This window comes from Scyliorhinus canicula, chromosome 18, assembly GCF_902713615.1.
Source record: "Scyliorhinus canicula chromosome 18, sScyCan1.1, whole genome shotgun sequence".
NCBI classification, from domain to species: Eukaryota; Metazoa; Chordata; class Chondrichthyes; order Carcharhiniformes; family Scyliorhinidae; genus Scyliorhinus; species Scyliorhinus canicula.
The window spans coordinates 99,887,465-99,910,561 of NC_052163.1; the positions used below are offsets into that span (position 1 = coordinate 99,887,465).

The 23,097-nt window shown below is 48.8% G+C and overlaps 1 protein-coding gene across 1 annotated transcript in view; it reads left to right on the forward strand.

The window, feature by feature from the left end:
• Positions 1-23,097, forward strand: part of LOC119953217 (KN motif and ankyrin repeat domain-containing protein 1-like) — a 106,952-nt gene that overhangs the window by 75,493 nt on the left and 8,362 nt on the right. The window contains exons 3-8 of the mRNA XM_038777241.1: positions 922-2,865; positions 3,476-3,575; positions 7,197-7,451; positions 14,930-15,017; positions 17,853-18,072; positions 20,783-20,925. Coding sequence (XP_038633169.1) covers positions 922-2,865; positions 3,476-3,575; positions 7,197-7,451; positions 14,930-15,017; positions 17,853-18,072; positions 20,783-20,925 — 2,750 coding nt within the window. The remainder of the gene's footprint in view (positions 1-921; positions 2,866-3,475; positions 3,576-7,196; positions 7,452-14,929; positions 15,018-17,852; positions 18,073-20,782; positions 20,926-23,097) is intronic.

Genomic DNA, 23,097 nt, shown 5'->3' on the forward strand with positions numbered 1-23,097 from the left:
TGACGTCCATCGTTCCTTTACAGGAATCATTTTCATTCTACGAATCCTCATGAATCCACCCAACCTGCAACTCCCTTAATTAGCTGCAGCATCCCGATTGTGAGCTTCCAACACCCCTGACATTTCCATTATCCTGAGCTTCTATTTAAATCCTTGGATACAGCACATAGTTGTATAGATTCTCCACCTAGAGCTCAAATCAGTGCATGTGTACCACCATAAATCATGCGGATAACTGGGATTTCTCATTTGACAAATTCGGAGCAAAGGCGTTCCAGGTTAAACTTCTGATACACTCGGTATTTTTTTTCCCACGATGGCATCACCTCAAAATCATTACAGATGAGGAAGGCCATTTGGTGCATTGACCCAACAAGAGAGAACCCTAACATAGCGTCCAACTGTTTCTTAAATTATTCCGGAGGTTTTGCCTCCGGCATTCTGTCTGGAAGTTGATTCCACATGCCATGAGATCATAAGAACTAGGAGCAGCAGTCGGCTATTCGGTCCAACGAGCCTGCACTGCCAATCAGTGAGATTGAATGATTTGTTTGTGCCCTTGACTCCTCTAGTAGAACAAAACTCTTGTCTAAGTCAGCCTTGAATATATTCACTGACCCTGCCCGCACTGCTCTCTGGGGAATAGAATTCCAGAGACCAACAACCCTCAATCGCTCTTTGTGGGAAGAAGAATTTTCTTCAAACTGTTCTAAAATGACCTCTTACTCATTTGATTTAGTGTCTCGCATCAGTCCTTCTACTGTTTTACTTAAAGCAAAACACTGGATTAAATTCTTCTATGCTTTTAACTGACTGAATTACCCAGATAAATCAGATTAAAAGCAAAAAGGTGCTCTCTGAGAGCAGCTCAATCTATCTTTATTTTTGCAAACCTAGTAACAATGTTCTATTTTTCCCTAGATCTGGGAAGTCATGCTCTGTATAATGAGTTGGAGGACAGTGAGAAGAGCCCATACGCTGTGGAGACACCATATGGTTTCCAGTTAGATCTGGATTTCCTCAAGTATGTTGATGACATTCAGAGTGGGAACACTTTGAAGAAGCTGACCATTCATCGTAAACCGAAAACAAAACCAACAACAAACACTAGCGGATGGACCTCCACAGAGTCGCTGTCCTCCTCAACCAGTGAGGACATTAAAACATTGCCCACAACACCAAAGTTCAGAACTTACACGGTTGCTTATGACATGAAGCATCCTGTTTGTAGCCAGCACTTAAATGCGACGTCACCACCACCAGCCATCAGTCTTCTTCCACCACCGTCTCCAAGATCTTCACTGAGGAACCTTCGTGTTGAAAATACCTTGCTGGAGACCAGTCGGAGGCTGCAGCAGGAACAGTTGACCACTGCAGACGTACCGAAACACAGGTTGTTGAATACTGGATCCAGATCAGGCCTAAATTCATGTAGTCAAAGTCAAACGTCCCCCTCGGCTCAACAAAACCCTTCTATGGGAAATGGCAATGTTAACCCAGTCCCCAGCCCATCATTCACTGGCTTCTTCAGCTTTAGTCCTATGAATTCGGGAAGAAGCTCACCGGTCACAACTATCACACCGGCTCACCTTCAACACATCCGCGAGCAGATGGCGGCTGGCCTGAGGAGGCTGAAGGAGCTGGAAGAACAAGTGAAAATGATTCCATATCTGGAGAGGAAACTTTCCGCAGTCCATGAGGAGAAGAGGCAGCTCATAGCGGAGCTGAAAAAAAGAAAAGTCAGTAGTCTGTCTGAAGCTCTCCCCCTCAGGCAGCGGTCATACAGCACTGGGAACGTGGCACAGTACCAACCAGAAACCAAGAAGGTGGTGGAGCTTCATTTTGATTTTTTTGGTGACAATGAAGAGAAGAGGTCCAGTAAAATTAAAGAACTCCGACGACTAACTGAGAAGTTGACAATTGCTGAAAGGGGCAGGGCCTGCTCTAAAGGCCCATCTCTGGGAGGTTCTCCAACTCCTCCGAGCAAACATGTGCTGCTGAAGTCAGTGGGTGTGGGCGAGAAGAATGACATGAATGAGATTGTTTTTTACTACAAGTCAGAGCGGCCCACCCGAGAGGTAGCGGTTGGAACAGAAATGGAAATGAGGCACGTGGGTGTTGGAGTCATTGAGTCAATGTTGGGACTCACCACTGAGGCCCAGGAGGAAATAGAATTTCTGCAAGAAATTATTGATGGTCAGAAAGCAAATGTCTCCATGATTGCGGCAGAACTGGAAGATACAAACAACGAACTGAACAACTTAAAGCTGAAGGTACCACTTGTCACTTGCAGGACGATGGTCGATGCCAGTGTGATGGCCCAGCCAACTATGGTCCATGCAAGTGAGGAAGCCAGAGTTCCAGTCATGAGTCGAGCAGTAGGTGACCACTTGGACATTGCAGATGTGTCTGTGGATTGCACACCTCAGATGTCCAGTGTAGGGGTTAACTGCAGTTTACAAGTACAGGAGGTCTGTGTCGGTTCAGATACTCCACTTACACAAGAGGACACTGATGATGCACATTTATATACTTACAGTCTGCGTAAGAGTGGACTTAGACCAGAGATCACCAGAGCAATACTGAAGGGAGATATGAAAATGGAAACTATTGAATATGTTACCATTGATGGCGATGAAATATTAGAGGACAGTCAGAGTGCTGAAATAAAAGATTGTGACATTAAGCATACAGTTAAGGACGAGGTGACTAGGGTGAGCTTGGCAAAGGACATGGTCCAAAAGAATCATGTTGCAATCAAGCTCTGTAGCACAACTTTGCAGGTTGTGCATGAGGGAAATGCAATTACTGAGGAAAATATGGAACGGTCCCTGGAACAGCAACACACGGTCAGTCCTACCAAAGGTGAGTCTGTGATTTAATAATTTAATATGACATAATATACATTGGGTAAAAATCTATTCAGAAAACGTTGATTGATCATTTTGCACTTTGAAGATTCAAACTAGAAGAAATATTTCCTCCACACCTTCTTTCGACCCAATGTCAATTCAAGGCCTTTGAAGCTCACACATTAAACAGTCTCAGTATAGTTCGCAGAGTGATTATTCCCCAAGGTGGAGGAAGAGGACTTGCAACTGTTATGACGTCAACCGTCACAATTTTAATTTCAAAGGTCACAGCTCAAACTTCCAAACCTCAAGCAGCTATTTTGCACACCGGTTACATGTTGATTAATAAATGCATCTCAGGGTTGTTAACGGAAGTGGAGTCATGGAGCTAATGGGGAACCCGCATATTAGGTAGTGCTGCAGTGTTCTGTTCTGCGCTATTGATTGCCGTGGTGGTGCATTTTGGTAGTAAAACTTGTTCAGGTTCCGCTGTTTAAATGCCCAATAACCATTTTGGGTATGTTTCAGACAGAGCCCTTCTATGCTGCTACTGTCTGGCTGTCTTGAATTAGGTATGTTGACCTATTGTAACCACTTTCATTATACCAGTCTGTTTCTAACAGGGGTGCTGAAATCAATCATGAAAAAGAAGGATGGGTCAAATAAAACAGAATCAAACGTCAGCAAAAAAAACCTACAATTTGTTGGTCTTTTGAATGGCGAGTAAGTAATTGCAATTATTAGTCCAACGTATTGTTATATTGCTGTGGATTACTTGTACATTTAACTGTGGTTTATATTAAATATTCGGAAGACCGAAGCCATTGTTTTCGGTGCATGTCACAGATGCCATTCTCTAGCCATCGACTCCATCCCTCTCCCAAGCAACTCTCGGAGGTCAACATGTATCAAATTTGACCCCAGATGAGCTGATCGCCACATCAGCGAAGGCTGCCTATTTCCACCTCCAAAACATTGCCGACTATCCCTGTCTCGGCTCATTTCCTACTGAAACCCTCATTCAAAAGCACTCCTGGCTGCTGTCCCATATTCTACCCTCCATAACACTGAAATCAGCCAAAAACCTGCTGCCCACCTTCCAGCTCACAGCAAGACCATTTCACCCGTCACCCCTGTCTCTGACCCATGTTGGCTACCAATTAAGGAAAGCCTTGATTTTGACATTCTCATCTTTGTCTCTCCGTGGCCTTGCCCCTTGCTGGGCGGGATTCTCCGAAATGGAGGCAGAGTGTCCGTGCCGTCGTGAATGCCGTCACGCTTCACGACGGCGTGAAATGAGCGCGGGCACTACCGATTCTGGCCCCCATTCTGGCCCCCAGCACGGCGCTGGAGCGGTTCACGCCACTCCAGCCTCCCTTCCCGGCGCCAACTGGGCGCATGTGCAGTGGCGCCATGCCAACCCGCGCATGCGCGGGGGACCTCCTCAATGCGCCGGCCACGATGCAACATGGCGTGGGGGTTCAGGGGTTGGTCGCGTAACAAAATAGGGCCGGGGCTGGAGAGGCCGGCCCGCCGATCAGTGGGCCCCGGTCGTGGGCCAGATCCCATCGGAGGCCCCTGCCCCGGTGAAGGAGCCCCCCTCCCTCCCACATAGGCACCCACCAACCCTGTGTGCAGAGTTCCCACCGGCTGCGAGCAAGTGTGAACGGCGCCAGCGGGACTTTGCCGTTTCCGAGCAGCCGCTCGGCCCATCCAGGCCGGAGAATCGGCAGCCCGGCCGCGGATAGCGGCCAGCGACCGGCGCCACGCCAAACGCGCCAGCACAAATGGTGCCGATTTTCCGCTCCTTGGAGAATCGTGTGCCTGCGCGGAATGGCGTGGCGCGGTTGCGCCGATTTTCCGGCCCGACGTGGGGCTCGTAGAATCCCGCCCCCTATCTCTGTAATCTCCTCCAGTCCCACAACCGCCCGCCAAGTTATCTGCACTCCTCTAATTCTGATCTTTTGATCATCCTTAACTTTAATTGAACAACATGCCTTCAGTTGCCTCGGTCCCAAGCTCTGGAATACCCTCGCTACATCTCTCCATTTCTCAACCTAACTTTCCTCCTTTAAAACACTCCTTAAAGCTAAGGCCTGAATTCTCAGGTGGCTCTGACCGGCTGCCTGAAGAATCAGCGGGGAACACATCCCGCCGACTCCAGCAGCACTGATGCCATGTTACACTCGAACGAGCATTGATTGGCATTGGGACGGACTTGCACCCCTCATTTGAAAAAATGAAATGAAAATGAAAATCGCTTATTGTCACGAGTAGGCTTCAATGAAGTTACTGTGAAAAGCCCTTAGTCGCCACATTCCGGCGCCTGTCCGGGGAGGCTGGTACGGGAATCGAACCGTGCTGCTGGCCTGCTTGGTCTGCTTTAAAAGCCAGCGATTTAGCCCAGTAAGCTAAACCAGCCCCATGTGAGCTAAACCCCCGCCCTTTGGGAGGAAATCCTGCTCGGAGAGCTGCCGGCACTAAGTCTTGAGAACCAGCGGACAAGGTAAGTGGCAGAGGCCCTTTGGCGGGGAGGGTAGGCAACACATTGTAGGTGGTGGGGGCGGCTGCAAGTGGGGAGATTGGGGCTGTGGGAGGGGGTGGGGGGGGGAGTAGGCTGGGGTGGGGAGATCTGGAGGTCACTGGCCCATAATGGGAGGGCACCCTCCGTTAGAAGGGGACTTCTGATGGAGGTCGTTCTCCCCCCCCCCCCTCCCCCCACCTCCCACCCAAGATCAAACTATCCTCATTTACACTTCTTCGCCCCCGCCACCCCCTCTGAGCTGTCATCATCTCGCCAGTTGGAAGGTTGTGGCTAGGTGGGTAATGACCAAGTGGCAAGGGTCTTAACTGGGGTAAGGGTGGGCTTCCCGGGTCTGCTCGTCCCAGTGTACAATCACCACCAGGTTGGGGCAGAATTGATCCTAGAGGGAATTCCACCTGTGCATGTTCACCGCTGTAAAATAATGATGTAAATAACAGGCTAAGAGTCTTCGTTTCAGATGGACTTCTTCCAGTTCCGCTTTCTTCAAACTAGGCCTTCACTTGGAGCTTTTTGTTTTCAGTCTGTAGTTTTCACTGCAGATTCTTCCAGGTCCCAAGAACGTCTCTGCAGGTTCAGAGAAACAGCAGATAGGCAGTATTTCTGGAGAGAGAGAGAGAGAGAGAGACAGACATTCACTGCTGCTCCTCTCAGTGTCTAAGATCTGACTCTCACTTCCCGCGTCCTCTGAAAACCATCTCACTCAGGTAGGACTCAATCACAGCCTGTCGCCGGGCAGAATACGGCCTTTGGCCAATTCATTGGCCACCAGCCAACCAATCAAACCAAATCCCTCCGATCTCTCGGGTGCCAAAAAGACTTAGTTTCTTCTGTTCAGAAACTAAAACTCCAAAGCAGAATGTACCAATTTGCAACTTTAGAGTTCCTCACTTCCTCTGCTCAACTTAATGTCCATTAAATATCCATGGATCAAAAATGATAACCACAAAGAAATAGGAAAGAAGGGAATCAACTAGAAAGCTCTTACCATGTCCATTTCAGGGCCACATCACTATTGGTATTCACCATGCAGGAAGCCCAAAAAGCAAATCTTGGGGTCAATGGTGAACCTCGTGAGCCCTCAGTCAAAGACATTCAGTGCCTGATCAAAGGACCTGACATTAGGAAGGGGGTGGGGCCTGTCGAGAGCCACACCCTGCCCATGCTGCTGACACTTTCCTTCCTCGCAATCCCCACGCTGTGATCCTCCTCCTGCCATCACATATCTGTGGCCTGGGTCCATCAGCGATCCTCGGCCTTAAGTGGGTGCATCCCCACTATCTCCACAGTGACACTGTCGATTAATGGAAGAGCTATTGGCCTCTGATTGGCCAGCAGCTCTCAGGATGGGGCCGTGGGGGAATTTCCACCTCAGGGCTCCTTGATTGCAAGGAAGGCCCACCACTGCCCAGCTAGGTGCCTGATTGGCACATCGTTTGAGCAGGTCTTTCCAAAAAGAGGCAACACACCTGTTGGCTGAATCACCTTCTTGACAACTGAATGGCTTCCTCAGCCATGTCAGAAGTCAGTTAAGCACAACAGACGCCCTTCCTAATGACATTAGTGAACCAGATGTTTCTTTTTATAACAATCCAGTAGTTTCTCGGTCACCATTACTGAGAATAACCCTTCATTTCAGATTCTCTTAATGAACTGAATTTAAATATCCCAGATGGGATTTGAATTCACATTTCCAGGTTCTGAGTTCAGGCCTCTGGGTCACTAGTCCAGCAACATAACTGCTTTTGCCACCCTTTCTGGCAATAGCTACAAGTAAAATCTTGTTGCATTTAAAATTGCAGATATGAGACAACTTCGAGCGAGGAATCGAGTGGTGAGGAGAACTCGGACACGGTGGCTGGAGACAGTTCGGAGAGTGAGCTGGGAAATTGCTGCGACAGTTCAGATGATGATGGCGTTGCAAAGCTAGACGGCAGTGGCAGTGACAACTGCGAATGTGCTGAAGAATGCAGAGACAAAGAGAAAGAGAAAACATTTGAGCAGAGTAAACAGAAGGGAGAAGAGATGAGAAACGAAGAAGAGGAAGTCAAGGAAAAGTGAGAATAAGTTTATTCAGTTGTCCTAATACCTATACCATGAAAACAATTGGAATTTTTGTCCAATGCAATAACAAACCAAGGAATTGTTTGGTAATACAGAACTTGAATATTGCTGGGGAAAAAAAGACATGCTATCAAAGCTTTTCATCTTGCACTCATCAGGTTAGCTCGTAAGAATTTTCCAACCGTAACGGGGGAGCAACAATTTATACTGTGTGAAAAGAGTGCTGATCATTTGCCAACAACCTCTCCTCTCATGCAATATAAATTGTTGTTCCCCCGTTATGGTTGGAAAACACGTCCAAGCTAGCCTGATGACTGCAAGGTGAAAAACTTTGATAGCATGTGACTTTTTTTCCCAGAAGAATAAAATCCTGGGATTTAATCTTATACTCTTTTGTGGTTTGGGCAAAAGGAAATATTATTCATTTATATCTCCCTTTATACTCAAAACTATGAAGACCTTCAGAATTGCAGTTCAAAAATGCATTTGGACCTGGAACCTGTTTCTCAATGTTTAGCCAGGAACTGTACGGTAGCGCAGTGGTTAGCACTGCTGCCTCAAGGCGCTGAAGGCCCGGGTTTGATCCCGGCCCCGGGTCACTGTCTGTGTGGAGCTTGCACATTCTCCCCATGTCTGCGTGGGTCTCACCCCCATAACCCAAACCCAAAAGGATGTGCTGAGTAGGTGGACTGGCCACGCTAAATTGACCCTTAATTGGAAAACAAGAATTGGGTACTCTTAAATTTATTTTAATAAAACTAATCTGACTGACCGCAATCGTGGCGTATAGTCGAAACTGTTGAATGAAGTGACTGGGGGATAAATGAGTGAACATACCTCATTTCAGTCAGGTCAAAGCTCACCAATAGCCATTCTACTGGTAATTGGGGCAAAAGAGGAACGCGTTAATCTCCGTTACATCTTCAGCTGGGAAATATTGTTATAATCGGCCCCATTCTGGTGAAGAGATCTCGAGCACTTCCACTTTGTGTTTTAGATGTCAGCCATGAAGTTGAAAGCAGGACAATCACCTCCAACCATTCTGCCTGCAGAAAGAATCACTTACGCTGTCACTCTGATTAATTCCTGGACTCCGTAGATGTGTTTGTAAATGGAGCTACTTAACACAGAAGGAACAAAAATAAACTGATAAGAATAGATTAACAGGAGACTAGAATCTGGAATGTGCAGCAAAACGGGAACATGCATCGTCAGAATAAATGGGGGCAACACGGTAGCATGGTGGTTAGCATAAATGCTTCACAGCTCCAGGGTCCCAGGTTCGATTCCCGGCTGGGTCACTGTCTGTGCGGAGTCTGCACGTCCTCCCCGTGTGTGCGTGGGTTTCCTCCGGGTGCTCCGGTTTCCTCCCACAGTCCAAAGATGTGCGGGTTAGGTGGATTGGCCATGCTAAATTGCCCGTAGTGTCCTAATTAAAAAGTAAGGTTAAGGGGGGGGTTGTTGGGTTATGGGTATAGGGTGGATACGTGGGTTTGAGTAGGGTGATCATTGCTCGGCACAACATCGAGGGCCGAAGGGCCTGTTCTGTGCTGTACTGTTCTATGTTCTATGTTCTAAATCAATGAAAGAGCAGCAAAAGTAGATGCTGCCAGAGAATGGACAGAAAGGTGGGAATTGCTGGGAATACGCAGCAGATGTGTTAATACTGTCCACAAGACAGCTTGAAAGAGTGCAGCCGGGTTAACAATTACCATATCAATGAGGTAGCTGATCCCCATGGAGACTGAACCACAGGCTGGTAATTGTGCTCTGGAAACTATGACAGTCCAACAGCTGGAAACTGCAGGGGACGGTGTGGTTAGAACAAATAAAAACCAAAACATTGTGGATGTTGAAATCTGTAATAAAAACAGAAAATGCTGGATGAACTCAGCAGGTCTGGCAGCATCTGTGGAGAAAGAAGTCATGTGAATGAGCTGCTGGGTTTATCCAGTATTTTCCGTTTTTATTTTAGTAGTTGGAACATGCGCCAGGGAGGAAGCTGGAAACTAATAGTCACTGTGGCCTTTGCCTGCTGCTGGGCTGGTGTCCGCTGCCCCACCCACACCTCGAGGCTTCACCTATTGCTGCGGTCCAACCATTTGAATTTTCCTTCTTGGTAACCATAACTTACCTACCCTCCCACTCTTACCTTCCCTCCCATCCTTTGCATCTCATCCAATCACAGTCTGGTTTCACTCTCATCCAATTACAGTCTGCGCTCTCATCCAATCACAGTCTGGTTTCACTCTCATCCAATCACAGTCTGCGCTCTCATCCAATCACAGTCTGGTTTCACTCTCATCCAATCACAGTCTGGTTTCACTCTCATCCAATCACAGTCTGCTTTCGCTCTCATCCAATCAGAGTCTGGTTTCGCTCTCATCCAATTACAGTCTGGTTTCACTCTCATCCAATCACAGTCTGGTTTTATAACATATGAACATAACATAAGAACTAGGAGCAGGAGTAGGCCATTTGGCCCTTCGAGCCTGCTCCGTCATTCAATGAGACATAACTGATCTTTTGTGGACTCCGCTCCACTTTCCCGCCCAAACACCATAACCCTTTATTCCTTTATTCTCCAAAACACTATCTATCTTTATCTTGAAAACATTTAATGAAGGAGCCTCAACTGCTTCACTGGGCAGGGAATTCCATAGATTCACAACCCTTTGAGTGAAGAAGTTCCTCCTAAACTCAGTCCTAAATCTACTTCCCCTTATTTTGAGGCTATGCCCCCTAGTTCTGCTTTCACCCCCCAATAGAAACAACCTGCCCGCATCTATCCTATCTATTCCCTTCATAATTTTATGTTTCTATAAGATCCCCCCTCATCCTGCTAAATTCCAACGAGTACAGTTTTCCTCTTCATTTGCTGCTGAAAGGTTCACTTTGAGCCTATCTGCAGAAAATGCAGGAAGGAATCAGCCTGTGATCGGACGAGCAGCTTTACCACATTTTTCAAATGCTGGTCAGGCCAGCAGTGTTCGAGGTCAGCCCCCCTCACCCCCGCTCCGGCTCCTGTGCCGCGGTACGATATGTTTCGTCGTAAATCTGCCCCTGACTGTGGGCGACAAGCAAATTTACAATGAAGAAAAAGAACCATGAGGTCAGGATGGACACGGAGATGGATGGAGTGAGAATGCGGGGCGTTAGGCTTTCAGCACGTGGCGGCTCGATTGGAAATTTTTGACTCTGACTCATTAATCTGGCCTACGTGTGACTCCAAATCCACAACAATGTGGTTAACTCTTAAATGTCCTCTCAGTTCATGGGCAATTAGAGATGGGCAATAAATGCTGGACCAACCAGCAATGCCCACAACCCGAACGAATAAAAGAAAAAGATCATACGTCCAAGCTTTCAATGTTTGCCTGTAAAGTGACTAGATTAGGATGGAACCAATCTACAACACTTAAATTCTTCCTGATGTACATCACTCTCTAGCTGTGGATTTAGATAGAGTTTTGCTACAGGTTATTGTCTGGCCTGCCTTTATTTTTAGGAATGAGTTCATGAGCTGAGCATATCTGGTGATAACTGCGCTGCTTTCTTTTTGGAACCTTACCGTTCCAGATCCTCGAAATTTATAAAAGTAGATTTTTTAAAATTTAAAACATTGCGTTCATTGTTTTCTCACGTGTTGTTTTAACATAACTGGCTGCTTAACAACATTCCTGGCGTTGTGTCCAGTTATGTTGGTCATTCATTAATTGACACATGTCCCGCTTGTGGGGCAGAACTTTCCTTATCTTCCCATTCCCTTGTTTCCTGCTCTACAAAGTGTTGTTGCTTCAGCATGCCTCTGACGCACCATTTCCTTCCTGACATCAGTGATTTGCTGCTTCTGTTGGCTGGTATGAACCTTCCATGTCCGCAGTTAGACTCAACCTCAGTGAACCAGAACTCCTGATCTCGCTGAAATCCAGTGCCGCGGTTTGGAGTTGCTCAGACTGTTCCCGATTGGGGGGGGGGGGGGGGGGGGGGGGGGGGGCTCAGTGGCACAGTGGTTAGCACTGCTGCCTCACAGCACCAGGGACCTGGGTTCGATTCCGGCATTGGGTGACTATACATGTGGAGGTTGCAAGCTCTCCCTGTGTCTGCGTAGGTTTCCACTGGGTGTTCCTGTTTCCTTCCAAATGCCAAAAATGTGCAGATTAGGTGGATTGGCTGGGCTAAATTGCCCCCTTAGTGTCCAGAGATGTGCAGGTTATGTGGGGTTACGGGAATAGGGCAGAGGAGTGGGCCTAGGTAGGGTGCTCTGTCAGAGAGTTGGTGCAGACTTGATGGGCCAAATAGCCTCCTTCAGCTCTGTAGGGATACTGAAAACCAATGCACCATTTGCAGTATGTCAACCAAGACCCACAGAACTGCATTACTCAGACCACACATCTGCCATTGCCATGACAACTGGCTTGGTGAGATAGGCCAAATGGCCTCCTTCCACACTCCAGGGATTCTATAAAATTCTATTCTAATTCTGTGGTCTGAACCTGGATGTTCTTCATTCTGTTTGGGTTGGAATTAGCTGCAGTTAAACCACAAGCTGGGTCCTGGCTGCATTTTCTGCACTTATATTTTCATTTTTAGGTTGCATTATAGATTTCTAAATATCTATTGACCCTAAATATCTAAGTTTGTAATGGTATTAAGAGTTTGTAAAGATTTTCCTGATTTAACCCATAGCTCAATGCTGGATGAGCAGAGCTAGCTTTCTCAGACAAAAGCTCCGGTCTCCTCCCACAGTCCAAAGATGTGCAGGTTAGCTGGATTGGCCGTGCTAAATTGCCCCTTGTCCAAAAGGTTAGGTGGGGCTGCGGGGATAGAGGGTGTGGGCCTGGGTAGGGCTTTCTTTCGGAGGGTCGGTGCAGACTCGATGGGCCAAATGGCTGCCTTCTGCTCTGTAGGGATTCTATGACGCTATGAAAACCAATGCTCCATTTGCAGTATATCAATCAAGGCCTACAGAACTGCATTACTCAGACCACAAACCTGCCATTGCCATGACAACTGGTTTGGTGAGCTGAGTGCCAGGCCAACATTTGTTGCCCATCCCTAATCGCCCTTGAGAAAGTGGTGGTGAGCTGCCTTCTTGAACCGCTGCAGTCCCTGAGGTATAGGTACACCCACTGTGCTATGGGGGGGGGGGGGGGTACCAGGATTTTGTCCCAATGACAGTGAGGAACGGCAATGTATTTCCAAGTCAGGTTGGTGAATGACTTGGAGGGGAACTTCCAAGTGGTGGTGTTCCCATGTATCTGCTGCCCTTGTCCTTCTAGATAATAGTGGTCATGGGCTTGGAAAGTGCTGCCTGAGGAGACTCGGTGAGTTCCTGCAGTGCATCTTGTACATGGTACACACGGCTGCTACTGTGCATCGGTGGTGGAGGGAGTGAATGTTTGTGGAAGGAGTGCCAATCACAAAGCAGGTGGGCTGCTTTGACCTGGATGGTGTCGAGCTTCTTGGAGTGCTGTTGAAGCTGCACTCAACCAGGCAATAGGGGAGTATTCCATCACACTTTGTGCCTTGTAGATGGCGGATAAGCTTTGGGGAGTCAGGAGATGAGTTACTCACCGCAAGAATCCTAGCTTCTGACCTGCTCTTGTAGCCACAGTATTTATATAACTAGCCCAGTTCCGTTTCTGATCAATGATAACCCCCAGGATGTTGATAGGGATTTAGTGATGACAATGTCATTGAATTTCAAGGGCCGATGGTTTGATTCTCTCTTAATTGGAGATGGTCACTGCCTGGCACTTCTGTGGTACAAATGTTACTTGCCACTTGTCAGCCCAAGTCCGGATATTGTCCAGGCCGTGCTGCATTTGTGTGTGCACTGCATCAGTGTCTGAGGAATCACGACTGGTGCTGAACATTGTGCAATCATCAGCAAACATCCCCACATCTGACCTTATGTCAGAAGGGAGGTCATTGATAAAGCAGCTGAAGATGGTTGGGCCTAGACCAATACCCTGAGGAACTCCTGCAATGATGTCCTGGGACTGAGATGACTGAACTCCAACAACCACAACCATTTCCCTTTGTGCCAGGTACGACTCCAACCAGTGGACAGCTTTCCTCCTGATTCCCATTGACTCCAGTTTGCTGGGGCTCCTTGATGCCATACTTGATCAAATGCTGCTTTGATGTCAAGGGCAGTGACTTTCACCTCCCTTCTGGAGTTCAGCTCCTTTATCGATGTTTGAACTAAGTTTGTAATGAGGTCAGGAGTTGAGTGACCCTGACGGAACCCAAACTGAGCGTCCGTGAGCAGGTTATTGGTAAGTAAATGCCGCTTTTGAGTGATGTTGAAGACCCCTTCCATCACTGTGTTGAAGTCCCCAAACCAAACTATGGCCCCTTCACAGCAAATAGGAGGGTTTATTATTCTCAACATATAGTGCCCAATCTAAGCCACCTTTCTCCCTAACACCTCCACACTAGCCCCCCAGCCACCCCTCCCCCTATACTCCCATCTCTCTCCCTATGACCCCATAATCCCCCCATCCACCCCTCCCCCCCATACTCCCATCTCTCCTCCTATAACCCCATCAATCCCCAAGCCACCCCTCCCCCTATGCTTTCACCACTATTACCGCCTCATCCACCCTTTCCCCGATTCTCCAATCTCCCTCCTATCACCCGCTCATCACCCCAGTCACCTCGTTCCCTATTCCCCACCTCCTCTGGCCCTAGCCACCTATCTTGAAAAGCCTGAATATTTACTGGTCCTCTGGTCAGCTTCATGCGTTGATCCTGCTTTCTGCCTAATGCCCCTGGCAGTGTGTAAAAAAAAAGCAATCGAACAATCCAGCACAAATGGAGACCATTCGGCCCACTGTTCCTGTGTCATCTCTTTGAATGAGCTATCCAATTAGCCTCACTTCCCTGCTTTTTCCCTGTAGCCCTCCCTTTCAAATGTCTCTCTTGTTCCCCTTTGAAAGTTATTATTGCATCAGCTTCCACTGCCTTTGCAGGTAACGCTGCAGATGTTTGCTGCTGAAAGAAATGTTCACTCGTATCACCTCTAGTTATTTCACCAATCCTCTGGTTACTGATCCAGCTGCCAAGGAGAAACATCAGTATTCTTCATGACTTTGAACACCTCTATCAAATCTTCTCTTGGCAAATGGCCCCCGTTTCCCTGGTCCTTCATGTAACTAAGGTCTTTCATCCGGTTGCTGTTGCAGTTTTTCTCCTTTGTCTCTCGCCAAGGCTTTGCTAAAGTGTTGGACTCAAAATTGACCACAAAACCCCAGCCGGTGTTTATGTATTTTTAGCTTAAGTCCCTTGCTTTTGTAGTCTGTGCCCCCGAGTTAGACAGCCAACGATTTTGAGGAGTGTTTCAGCACCAGTTTACAGGCTGCATTGTATCCTGTGTTTGTTAGACGCTTCTCCCCCTGAGCATGTTCAGGTTTTGAGGGTTTGTTTACTGTCCTGATTCTTGTGTTGCTCCTTTTTGCCGCAGATTTGAGTTGACTCTGAAGATGCGGGAAGTCTGTCTGATCCTGAAGAATTATTTCAATGATCCGAATCCAGTGAAGAGTAAGGAAGTGGTGAGCGTCCCCCTGTGCCTTGACTGTGATAGCGATGCCATGGTGAAGAGGGGTTAGCGGGTTGTGTCTGCATCTTTGCGGCTGGGGTAACAAGCACACCTCTGAGTCAGGAGATTGTGGGTTCAAATCCCACTCCAGAGACTTGGAGACAAAGATCTAGGCTGATAAATCCAGTACTGAGGGAATGCCTCACGCTGATATGATGTGAAACGTTTGTAAAAGATCACGTGGCACAATGTCAAAGAGCAGCGGCGTTCTCCCTGGTATCCCCTTCCATATTCATCCCTCAAACTGCATTACGGAAACAGATTATCGGATCATTATCTGATTGGCCCTTTGTGGGATCATGTTGGCTGCCATGATTCCGACTGGATTTTCATGGAATCAGGAGGCTCTCTGGAATCAGGGAGGCTCCTTGGAGGGTGGAAAATGGTGGCCAGGACCCGATTACAGGATTCCCAACCTCATTCCCAATGTTTCTGATTTTTCAGGAGGGCCTTTAATCGAGTGTGAACTGGTTCAGGTCACGAGCCCAGGCTCTGCACTCCCAACCTGGCCGGCTCCATTGCGGCGAAAGGCACCTCCTAACCCTCTGTAATTTTCATGGAGTGAGTCAACTTTTCAAAGATCCCTCGGAGTGATCGTAAACCATTGTCTGCATGAGCGAACCTTTTGAAAGCTAAGTTCAAAAAATATTCCTCATGGCTCCAATGCCAAGATATGCCCCATGCCAGGCCTCATTATGTATTCTTGACTGAGTGCCCAGACATCCATTAGAGTGCTGAAACAGCTGTGCCCCAGGAAAAATATTGTTTGATTGACAGCTTGGGTTCTCAAATCTGTTCTTTCAATTGCACAATGTTTATTTATACAAGATGAAGAAGTTTCAAACGCTTGCAGTTTCAGCTGTTGATTGATACTTCAAAGGGTTGACATTTTTATTGGGTTGGAGCAAAAAAGGTGTTTTTTAAAGTGGAAAGTGATTAATGCTGACTTTTTCATATTTTTGTTTTACACATCCTATTGTCACTTCAGTTTTGAAGCTATGAAGAGGTTGGATAATGCAGGGATCGTTTTCCATTGTGGAGAAGGCTAAGGAGGGACCTCATTGAGGTGTACAAAATTATGAGGGATATGGATAGGGTAGATGGGAAGGAACCTTTCCCTTTAGTAGAGGGGTCAATAACCAGGGAGCATAGATTTAAGGTAAGGGGCAAGAGATTTTGAGGGGATTTGAGGAAAAACATTTTCACCCAGAGGGCGGTGGGAATCTGGAACTCACTGTATGAAAGGGTGGTAGTGGTTGGAACCCTTAGAACATTTAAGAAACATTTAGATGAGCACTTGAAATTCCATAGCAGACAAGACTATGGACTAAGTGCTGGAAAATGGGATTAGAATAGATATGTGCTTGATGGTCACAGATATGATGGGCCGAAGTGCCTCTTTCTGTCCTGTATGACTCTCTGACTGTGTGGTTCATTACTTTTGTACAGTGCGTAATGGATGAAGGGCATGGACGTGCCACAGCTTGACAGAGGGGCATGAGGGCCCAATTGGGGTGAATGGGGGATTTCTCTTGGCTTGGAGGGCCATTGTGGGTGGGTGGGAGGAATGAGGTGGCATGGATGGGACCTGGGAAGTGTGTGAGGCTAAGGACTAGAGGGCCTACTCTTTTTCCTCTCTCTGCTGCTGTTCCCTCTCTCTCTCTCTGGCTATCTCTTTGCTCCATCTCTTTTCTGTGGCTCCCTTCTCTCTCTCTCCTCCCCTCTCTGCTGCTGCCACCCTCTGTCTTTGTATCTCTCTCTCTCTGGTCCTCCCTCTGCCTTGGTCTCGCTTCTCTCTGCTCCCTCTCATTCTCTCTGCTCACCACCCCGCACTCTGAGCTCGCACCTCTCTCTCTGCTCTCCTCTCTCTCTCTGTCCTCCTCTCTCTCTCTTTCTGCTCTCCTTGACTCTCACTTTTTCTCTCCTGTTGCCGTTCTCTCTGCTCTCCTGCCACTCTCTCTTTCTCTGCTTCTCTCCCTTTACTTCTCTGCTCCTCTCTCTGGGTGTGGACGAGCTGCAGTTTTCTCCAGCCGTGATGGTCAGCTTGTTCCTCATCCTTGGCACAATCTCAGGCAGGCATGGCATCAGCTACGATCATTTTGAGCCAACTGTCAAAGCCTCCAAAATGTGCAATCTAGGCTCTGTGCAAATGCTGTCTTTGGCAGTGGGAGGTAAGCAAGTAGCTGAGATTTCAGGCTATTGATGTCTGCTGGCCAGTATTTTCCTGAGCCCAGTGAATTACTGTAAACTCTCCCCGCCTTTGTTTTAATGGTGAAGATCGGGTATCCCAGGAAAGCCGCCTGCATTCATGTTAAGTCCCAGTAAATGTTTCAATGATATTTAAATATGGAGAGTAACACCCTGCCTCTTGTGAGGGGTTTAACACACACATCGAAACATTCTGCATTAAAGCCAGACGTCGGAGCGGTGAAGACGGCCTGTGAACACACTGACACTTCCACCAGTTTCAATAACTCCTCAACCTCTCTCCGCTTTCTGTTTTTAACGTTCCGCCTTCTGTTTCCGAGCTGTTCAAATGTCGGGTCAAGATGAATCCGCGATGTTATGGTGCCGGTTATTAGCTACACTGAAGATTGACACTGACTCTATCTGATACTGGCCTGTATTTAGGGTGGGTTCATTTGGAGAAGATACAAGAATGTGTGGCCAGCTCCCAGCATTGGGTAATTAGCTTTGGGTGGAGGCGCTCAAGAGTAAGATGGGCTGAAAGTCAAAAGCAGAAACAGCCCCTTGAGGCTCGCTGAGTGCTCTTGCTGTGTGTTTGCAGATGTCCAGTTTGAACGCGATCCAGCAGGAGTGGTTCCGAGTCTCCAGCCAGAAGTCCGCCACTCCCCAGACTGTAGCTGACCACCTCATGGCCTTTGCGGAGATGTCACCAGCAATCCTGAAATATGTCGTCAACCTGTCTGACGGAAATGGTAACACAGCGCTCCACTACTGTGTCTCTCACTCCAACTTTCAGATTGTGAAGCTGCTGCTGGACACTGGTGAGTTCAGAGTCTCCCCTTTGCTCAGGGTTAAGAGCCTGGGTTAGAGGCATGCAGGCACAGTGTGGGTGGTGGTATGGGGACGGCGTGGGTTGGGTGGCAGTGCAGGGCATGAGCATGTGGTGGTGGTGGTGACAAAGTTCCCAGCTGCCATTTAAAATACTTTCCAACGTGGCCCTCTCCTGAACATTTGTCATGTTATTAAGTTATGGGTAGAAGTAAAAAGGTTTGTTTTCGGAGCAGACGCTGGTAAACCACCAGTCCCATGAGGTCAACGTGTGGCACAATAAACGATGAGCGAGCATCAAGCTCATTTAATTTTCAATCCCCCTTCATCTCTGTAGGTGAAGCACATGTCACATAGCAATCACATTGTGTCAGATACTTTATTTAGAAGGACGCAGTTGCTGTAAATTGCTTGATACTTGGCTACAGTGGGCGACTGTGATGTCCCAGTGGGTGGGTGTGATGTGCCAGTGAGTAGTCGCACTGTGCCCACTGGGTGGGTGTGATGTGCCAGTGTACAGTCGTACTGTGCTCAGTGGGTGGGTGTGATGTGCCAGTGTACAGCCAGTGAGTAGTCGCACTGTGCCCAGTGGGTGGGTGTGATGTGCCCGTGTGCACAGCCAGTGAGTAGTCGCACTGTGCTCAGTGGGTGGGTGTGATATGCCAGTGTACAGCCAGTGAGTAGTCGCACTGTGCCCAGTGGGTGGGTGTGATGTGCCAGTGTACAGCCAGTGAGTAGTCGCACTGTGCCCAGTGGGTGGGTGTGATGTGCCAGTGTAGAGCCAGTGAGTAGTCGCACTGTGCCCAGTGGGTGGGTGTGATGTGCCAGTGTACAGCCAGTGAGTAGTCGCACTGTGCCCAGTGGGTGGGTGTGATGTGCCAGTGTACAGCCAGTGAGTAGTCGCACTGTGCCCAGTGGGTGGGTGTGATGTGCCAGTGTACAGCCAGTGAGTAGTCGTACTGTGCCCAGTGGGTGGGTGTGATGTGCCAGTGTACAGCCAGTGAGTAGTCGCACTGTGCCCAGTGGGTGGGTGTGATGTGCCAGTGTACAGCCAGTGAGTAGTCGCACTGTGCCCAGTGGGTGGGTGTGATGTGCCAGTGTACAGCCAGTGAGTAGTCGCACTGTGCCCAGTGGGTGGGTGTGATGTGCCAGTGTACAGCCAGTGAGTAGTCGCACTGTGCTCAGTGGGTGGGTGTGATATGCCAGTGTACAGCCAGTGAGTAGTCGCACTGTGCCCAGTGGGTGGGTGTGATGTGCCAGTGTACAGCCAGTGAGTAGTCGCACTGTGCCCAGTGGGTGGGTGTGATGTGCCAGTGTAGAGCCAGTGAGTAGTCGCACTGTGCCCAGTGGGTGGGTGTGATGTGCCAGTGTACAGCCAGTGAGTAGTCGCACTGTGCCAAGTGGGTGGGTGTGATGTGCCAGTGTACAGCCAGTGAGTAGTCGCACTGTGCCCAGTGGGTGGGTGTGATGTGCCAGTGTACAGCCAGTGAGTAGTCGCACTGTGCCCAGTGGGTGGGTGTGATGTGCCAGTGTACAGCCAGTGAGTAGTCGTACTGTGCCCAGTGGGTGGGTGTGATGTGCCAGTGTACAGCCAGTGAGTAGTCGCACTGTGCCCAGTGGGTGGGTGTGATGTGCCAGTGTACAGCCAGTGAGTAGTCGCACTGTGCTCAGTGGGTGGGTGTGATATGCCAGTGTACAGCCAGTGAGTAGTCGCACTGTGCCCAGTGGGTGGGTGTGATGTGCCAGTGTACAGCCAGTGAGTAGTCGCACTGTGCCCAGTGGGTGGGTGTGATGTGCCAGTGTAGAGCCAGTGAGTAGTCGCACTGTGCCCAGTGGGTGGGTGTGATGTGCCAGTGTACAGCCAGTGAGTAGTCGCACTGTGCCCAGTGGGTGGGTGTGATGTGCCAGTGTACAGCCAGTGAGTAGTCGCACTGTGCCCAGTGGGTGGGTGTGATGTGCCAGTGTACAGCCAGTGAGTAGTCGCACTGTGCCCAGTGGGTGGGTGTGATGTGCCAGTGTACAGCCAGTGAGTAGTCGTACTGTGCCCAGTGGGTGGGTGTGATGTGCCAGTGTACAGCCAGTGAGTAGTCGCACTGTGCCCAGTGGGTGGGTGTGATGTGCCAGTGTACAGCCAGTGAGTAGTCGCACTGTGCCCAGTGGGTGGGTGTGATGTGCCAGTGTACAGCCAGTGAGTAGTCGCACTGTGCCCAGTGGGTGGGTGTGATGTGCCAGTGTACAGCCAGTGAGTAGTCGCACTGTGCTCAGTGGGTGGGTGTGATATGCCAGTGTACAGCCAGTGAGTAGTCGCACTGTGCCCAGTGGGTGGGTGTGATGTGCCAGTGTACAGCCAGTGAGTAGTCGCACTGTGCCCAGTGGGTGGGTGTGATGTGCCAGTGTACAGCCAGTGAGTAGTCGCACTGTGCTCAGTGGGTGGGTGTGATGTGCCCGTGTGCACAGCCAGTGAGTAGTCGCACTGTGCCCAGTGGGTGGGTGTGATGTGCCAGTGTGCAGCCAGTGAGTAGTCGCACTGTGCCCAGTGGGTGGGTGTGATGTGCCAGTGTACAGCCAGTGAGTAGTTGCACTGTGCCCAGTGGGTGGGTGTGATGTGCCAGTGTACAGCCAGTGAGTAGTCGCACTGTGCCCAGTGGGTGGGTGTGATGTGCCAGTGGTTTTCTTCTGGTTTCAGATCTCTTTGTTTTTCAGGTGTCTGTAATGTTGACTGGCAGAACAAGGCAGGCTACACGGCTATCATGCTCGCCGCGCTGGCTGCCATGGAGACCGATGCAGAGATGAATGTCGTGAGGCAGTTATTCAGTTTGGGAAGCGTCAATGCCAGAGCCAGTCAGGTGAATATCGATGGTGGAAATGAACATTTTCACCAAGTGAATACACATGAAACGAACACAAAACATAAAACAGGAGCTGGTTCCTGCAGAGAAATCTACAGGCATTGGAAAAGTCCAGCAGTTTACTCCATTGTTCAATTGTGTTCTCACTGTCTCATGTTTCTGTGTCTGCAACATCCCATGCTCAGTTGAAACCACTTGGGTTGGGTAAGTGATGAAATGAGAGTCTTGATTCTTTGTAAATTGTTGCCACAGCTTCTAACAAATATAACCCACACATCCACAAACCATTCTACGTGCATAAACATAAATACGTGTGCAGACTTCATACATAGACACCAACCTACATATACACTTGTAGATACAAACCTGCATGGATACACGTGAAAGTGTGAGCTATCTGGTGCACAAATACACCAGTCCCCACGCACAGTAGAGTGACCACCATCATATTTAGAGGGAGGATATTCGTGGGGTTTGAGTACTGGCCCTGGTCTCTCCATGGAGCACATGCAACACCTGGTCTCACCATGGAGCACCCACAGCCCCTGGTCTCCATGGAGCTGACACACAGGCCCGGGTCTCACCATGGAGCTGACACATAGCCCCTGGTCTCACCATGGAGCTGACACACAGGCCCGGGTCTCACCATGGAGCACCCACAGCCCCTGGTCTCCATGGAGCTGACACATAGCCCCTGGTCTCACCATGGAGCAACCACAGCCCCTGGTCTCACCATGGAGCAGACACAACACCTGGTCTCCATGGAGCTGACACACAGGCCCGGGTCTCACCATGGAGCAGACACAACACCTGGTCTCCATGGAGCACACAGCCCCTGGTCTCCATGGAGCACAGGCAGCCCTGGTCCCATGAAACACACACAGGCCCTGGTCTCCATGGAGCACACAGACCCTGGTCTCACCATGTAGCACACACAGCCCCTGGTCTCTCCATGGAGCACACACAGCCCCTGGTCTCTCCATGGAGCACACACAGCCCCTGGTCTCTCCATGGAGCACACACAGCCCCTGGTCTCTCCATGGAGCACACACAGCCACTAGTCTCCATGGAGTATACACAACCCCTGGTCTCTCCATGGAGCACACAGACCCTGGTCTCTCCATGGAGCGCACAGCCCCTGGTATTTCCATGGAGAACACACAACCCCTGGTCTCACCATGGAGCACACGGTGCCCCTGGTCTCCTTGGAGTACAACGTCTCCCTGGTCTCTCCATGGAGCAGACACAGCCCCTGGTCTCCATGGAGCACACAGCCCCTGGTCTCCATGGAGCACACACAGACCCTGGTCTCCATGGAGCACACAGACCCTGGTCTCCATGGAGCACACAGACCCTGGTCTCCATGGAGCACACTCAACCCTTCTGACTGTATACCACACAGTCTGCTGTGGTTCTATAATCTATACCACACAGTCTGCTGTGGTTCTATAATCTATACCACACTGTCTGCTGTGGTTCAGTAATCTATACCACACAGTCTGGTGTGGTTAAGTAATCTATACCACACAGTCTGGTGTGGTTCTATCATCTATACCACAGTTTGGTGTGGTTCTATAATCTATACCACACAGTCTGGTGTGGTTCTATAATCTATACCACAGTCTGGTGTGCTTCAATAATCTATACCACACAGTCTGGTGTGCTTAAATAATCTATACCACAGTCCGCTGTGGTTCAAGAAGGCGGTTCTCCAGACATAGGCAATAAACAGCAGCATTGCCAGAAATGGCCACATCCCGAGAATAATTTAAAATATCAATATGACGCCCTGGGTTTTAATATTTGGAGATGGTGTACCATTGATCTTGATGTCTTATAAACCAAGCAAACATTCAATCACAGCTCGACCCCTAGAAAAGTTTATTGTTAATACCTGGTCAGCTTGATTTCTAGCTTCTGCGTGGTAACTTTTCTCTGGATGACAGAGAATATACTTTACAATGTGCTATCCTGTCTCAAACACAACTTGGCTGCAAATGAGTAGAAAACACGAACCGGAGACTTTGTCCTGGACCCTATTAAATTACAGTAAGTGATGGATCCCATTATCAATAGCTATTGTGTTGTGTTGATGAACTTTCTCCCAAAGAATGAAACCTTTACTCTTCCTCTATCACCAGTTTTAAATTCAAAGGGTGCAATAGGTAC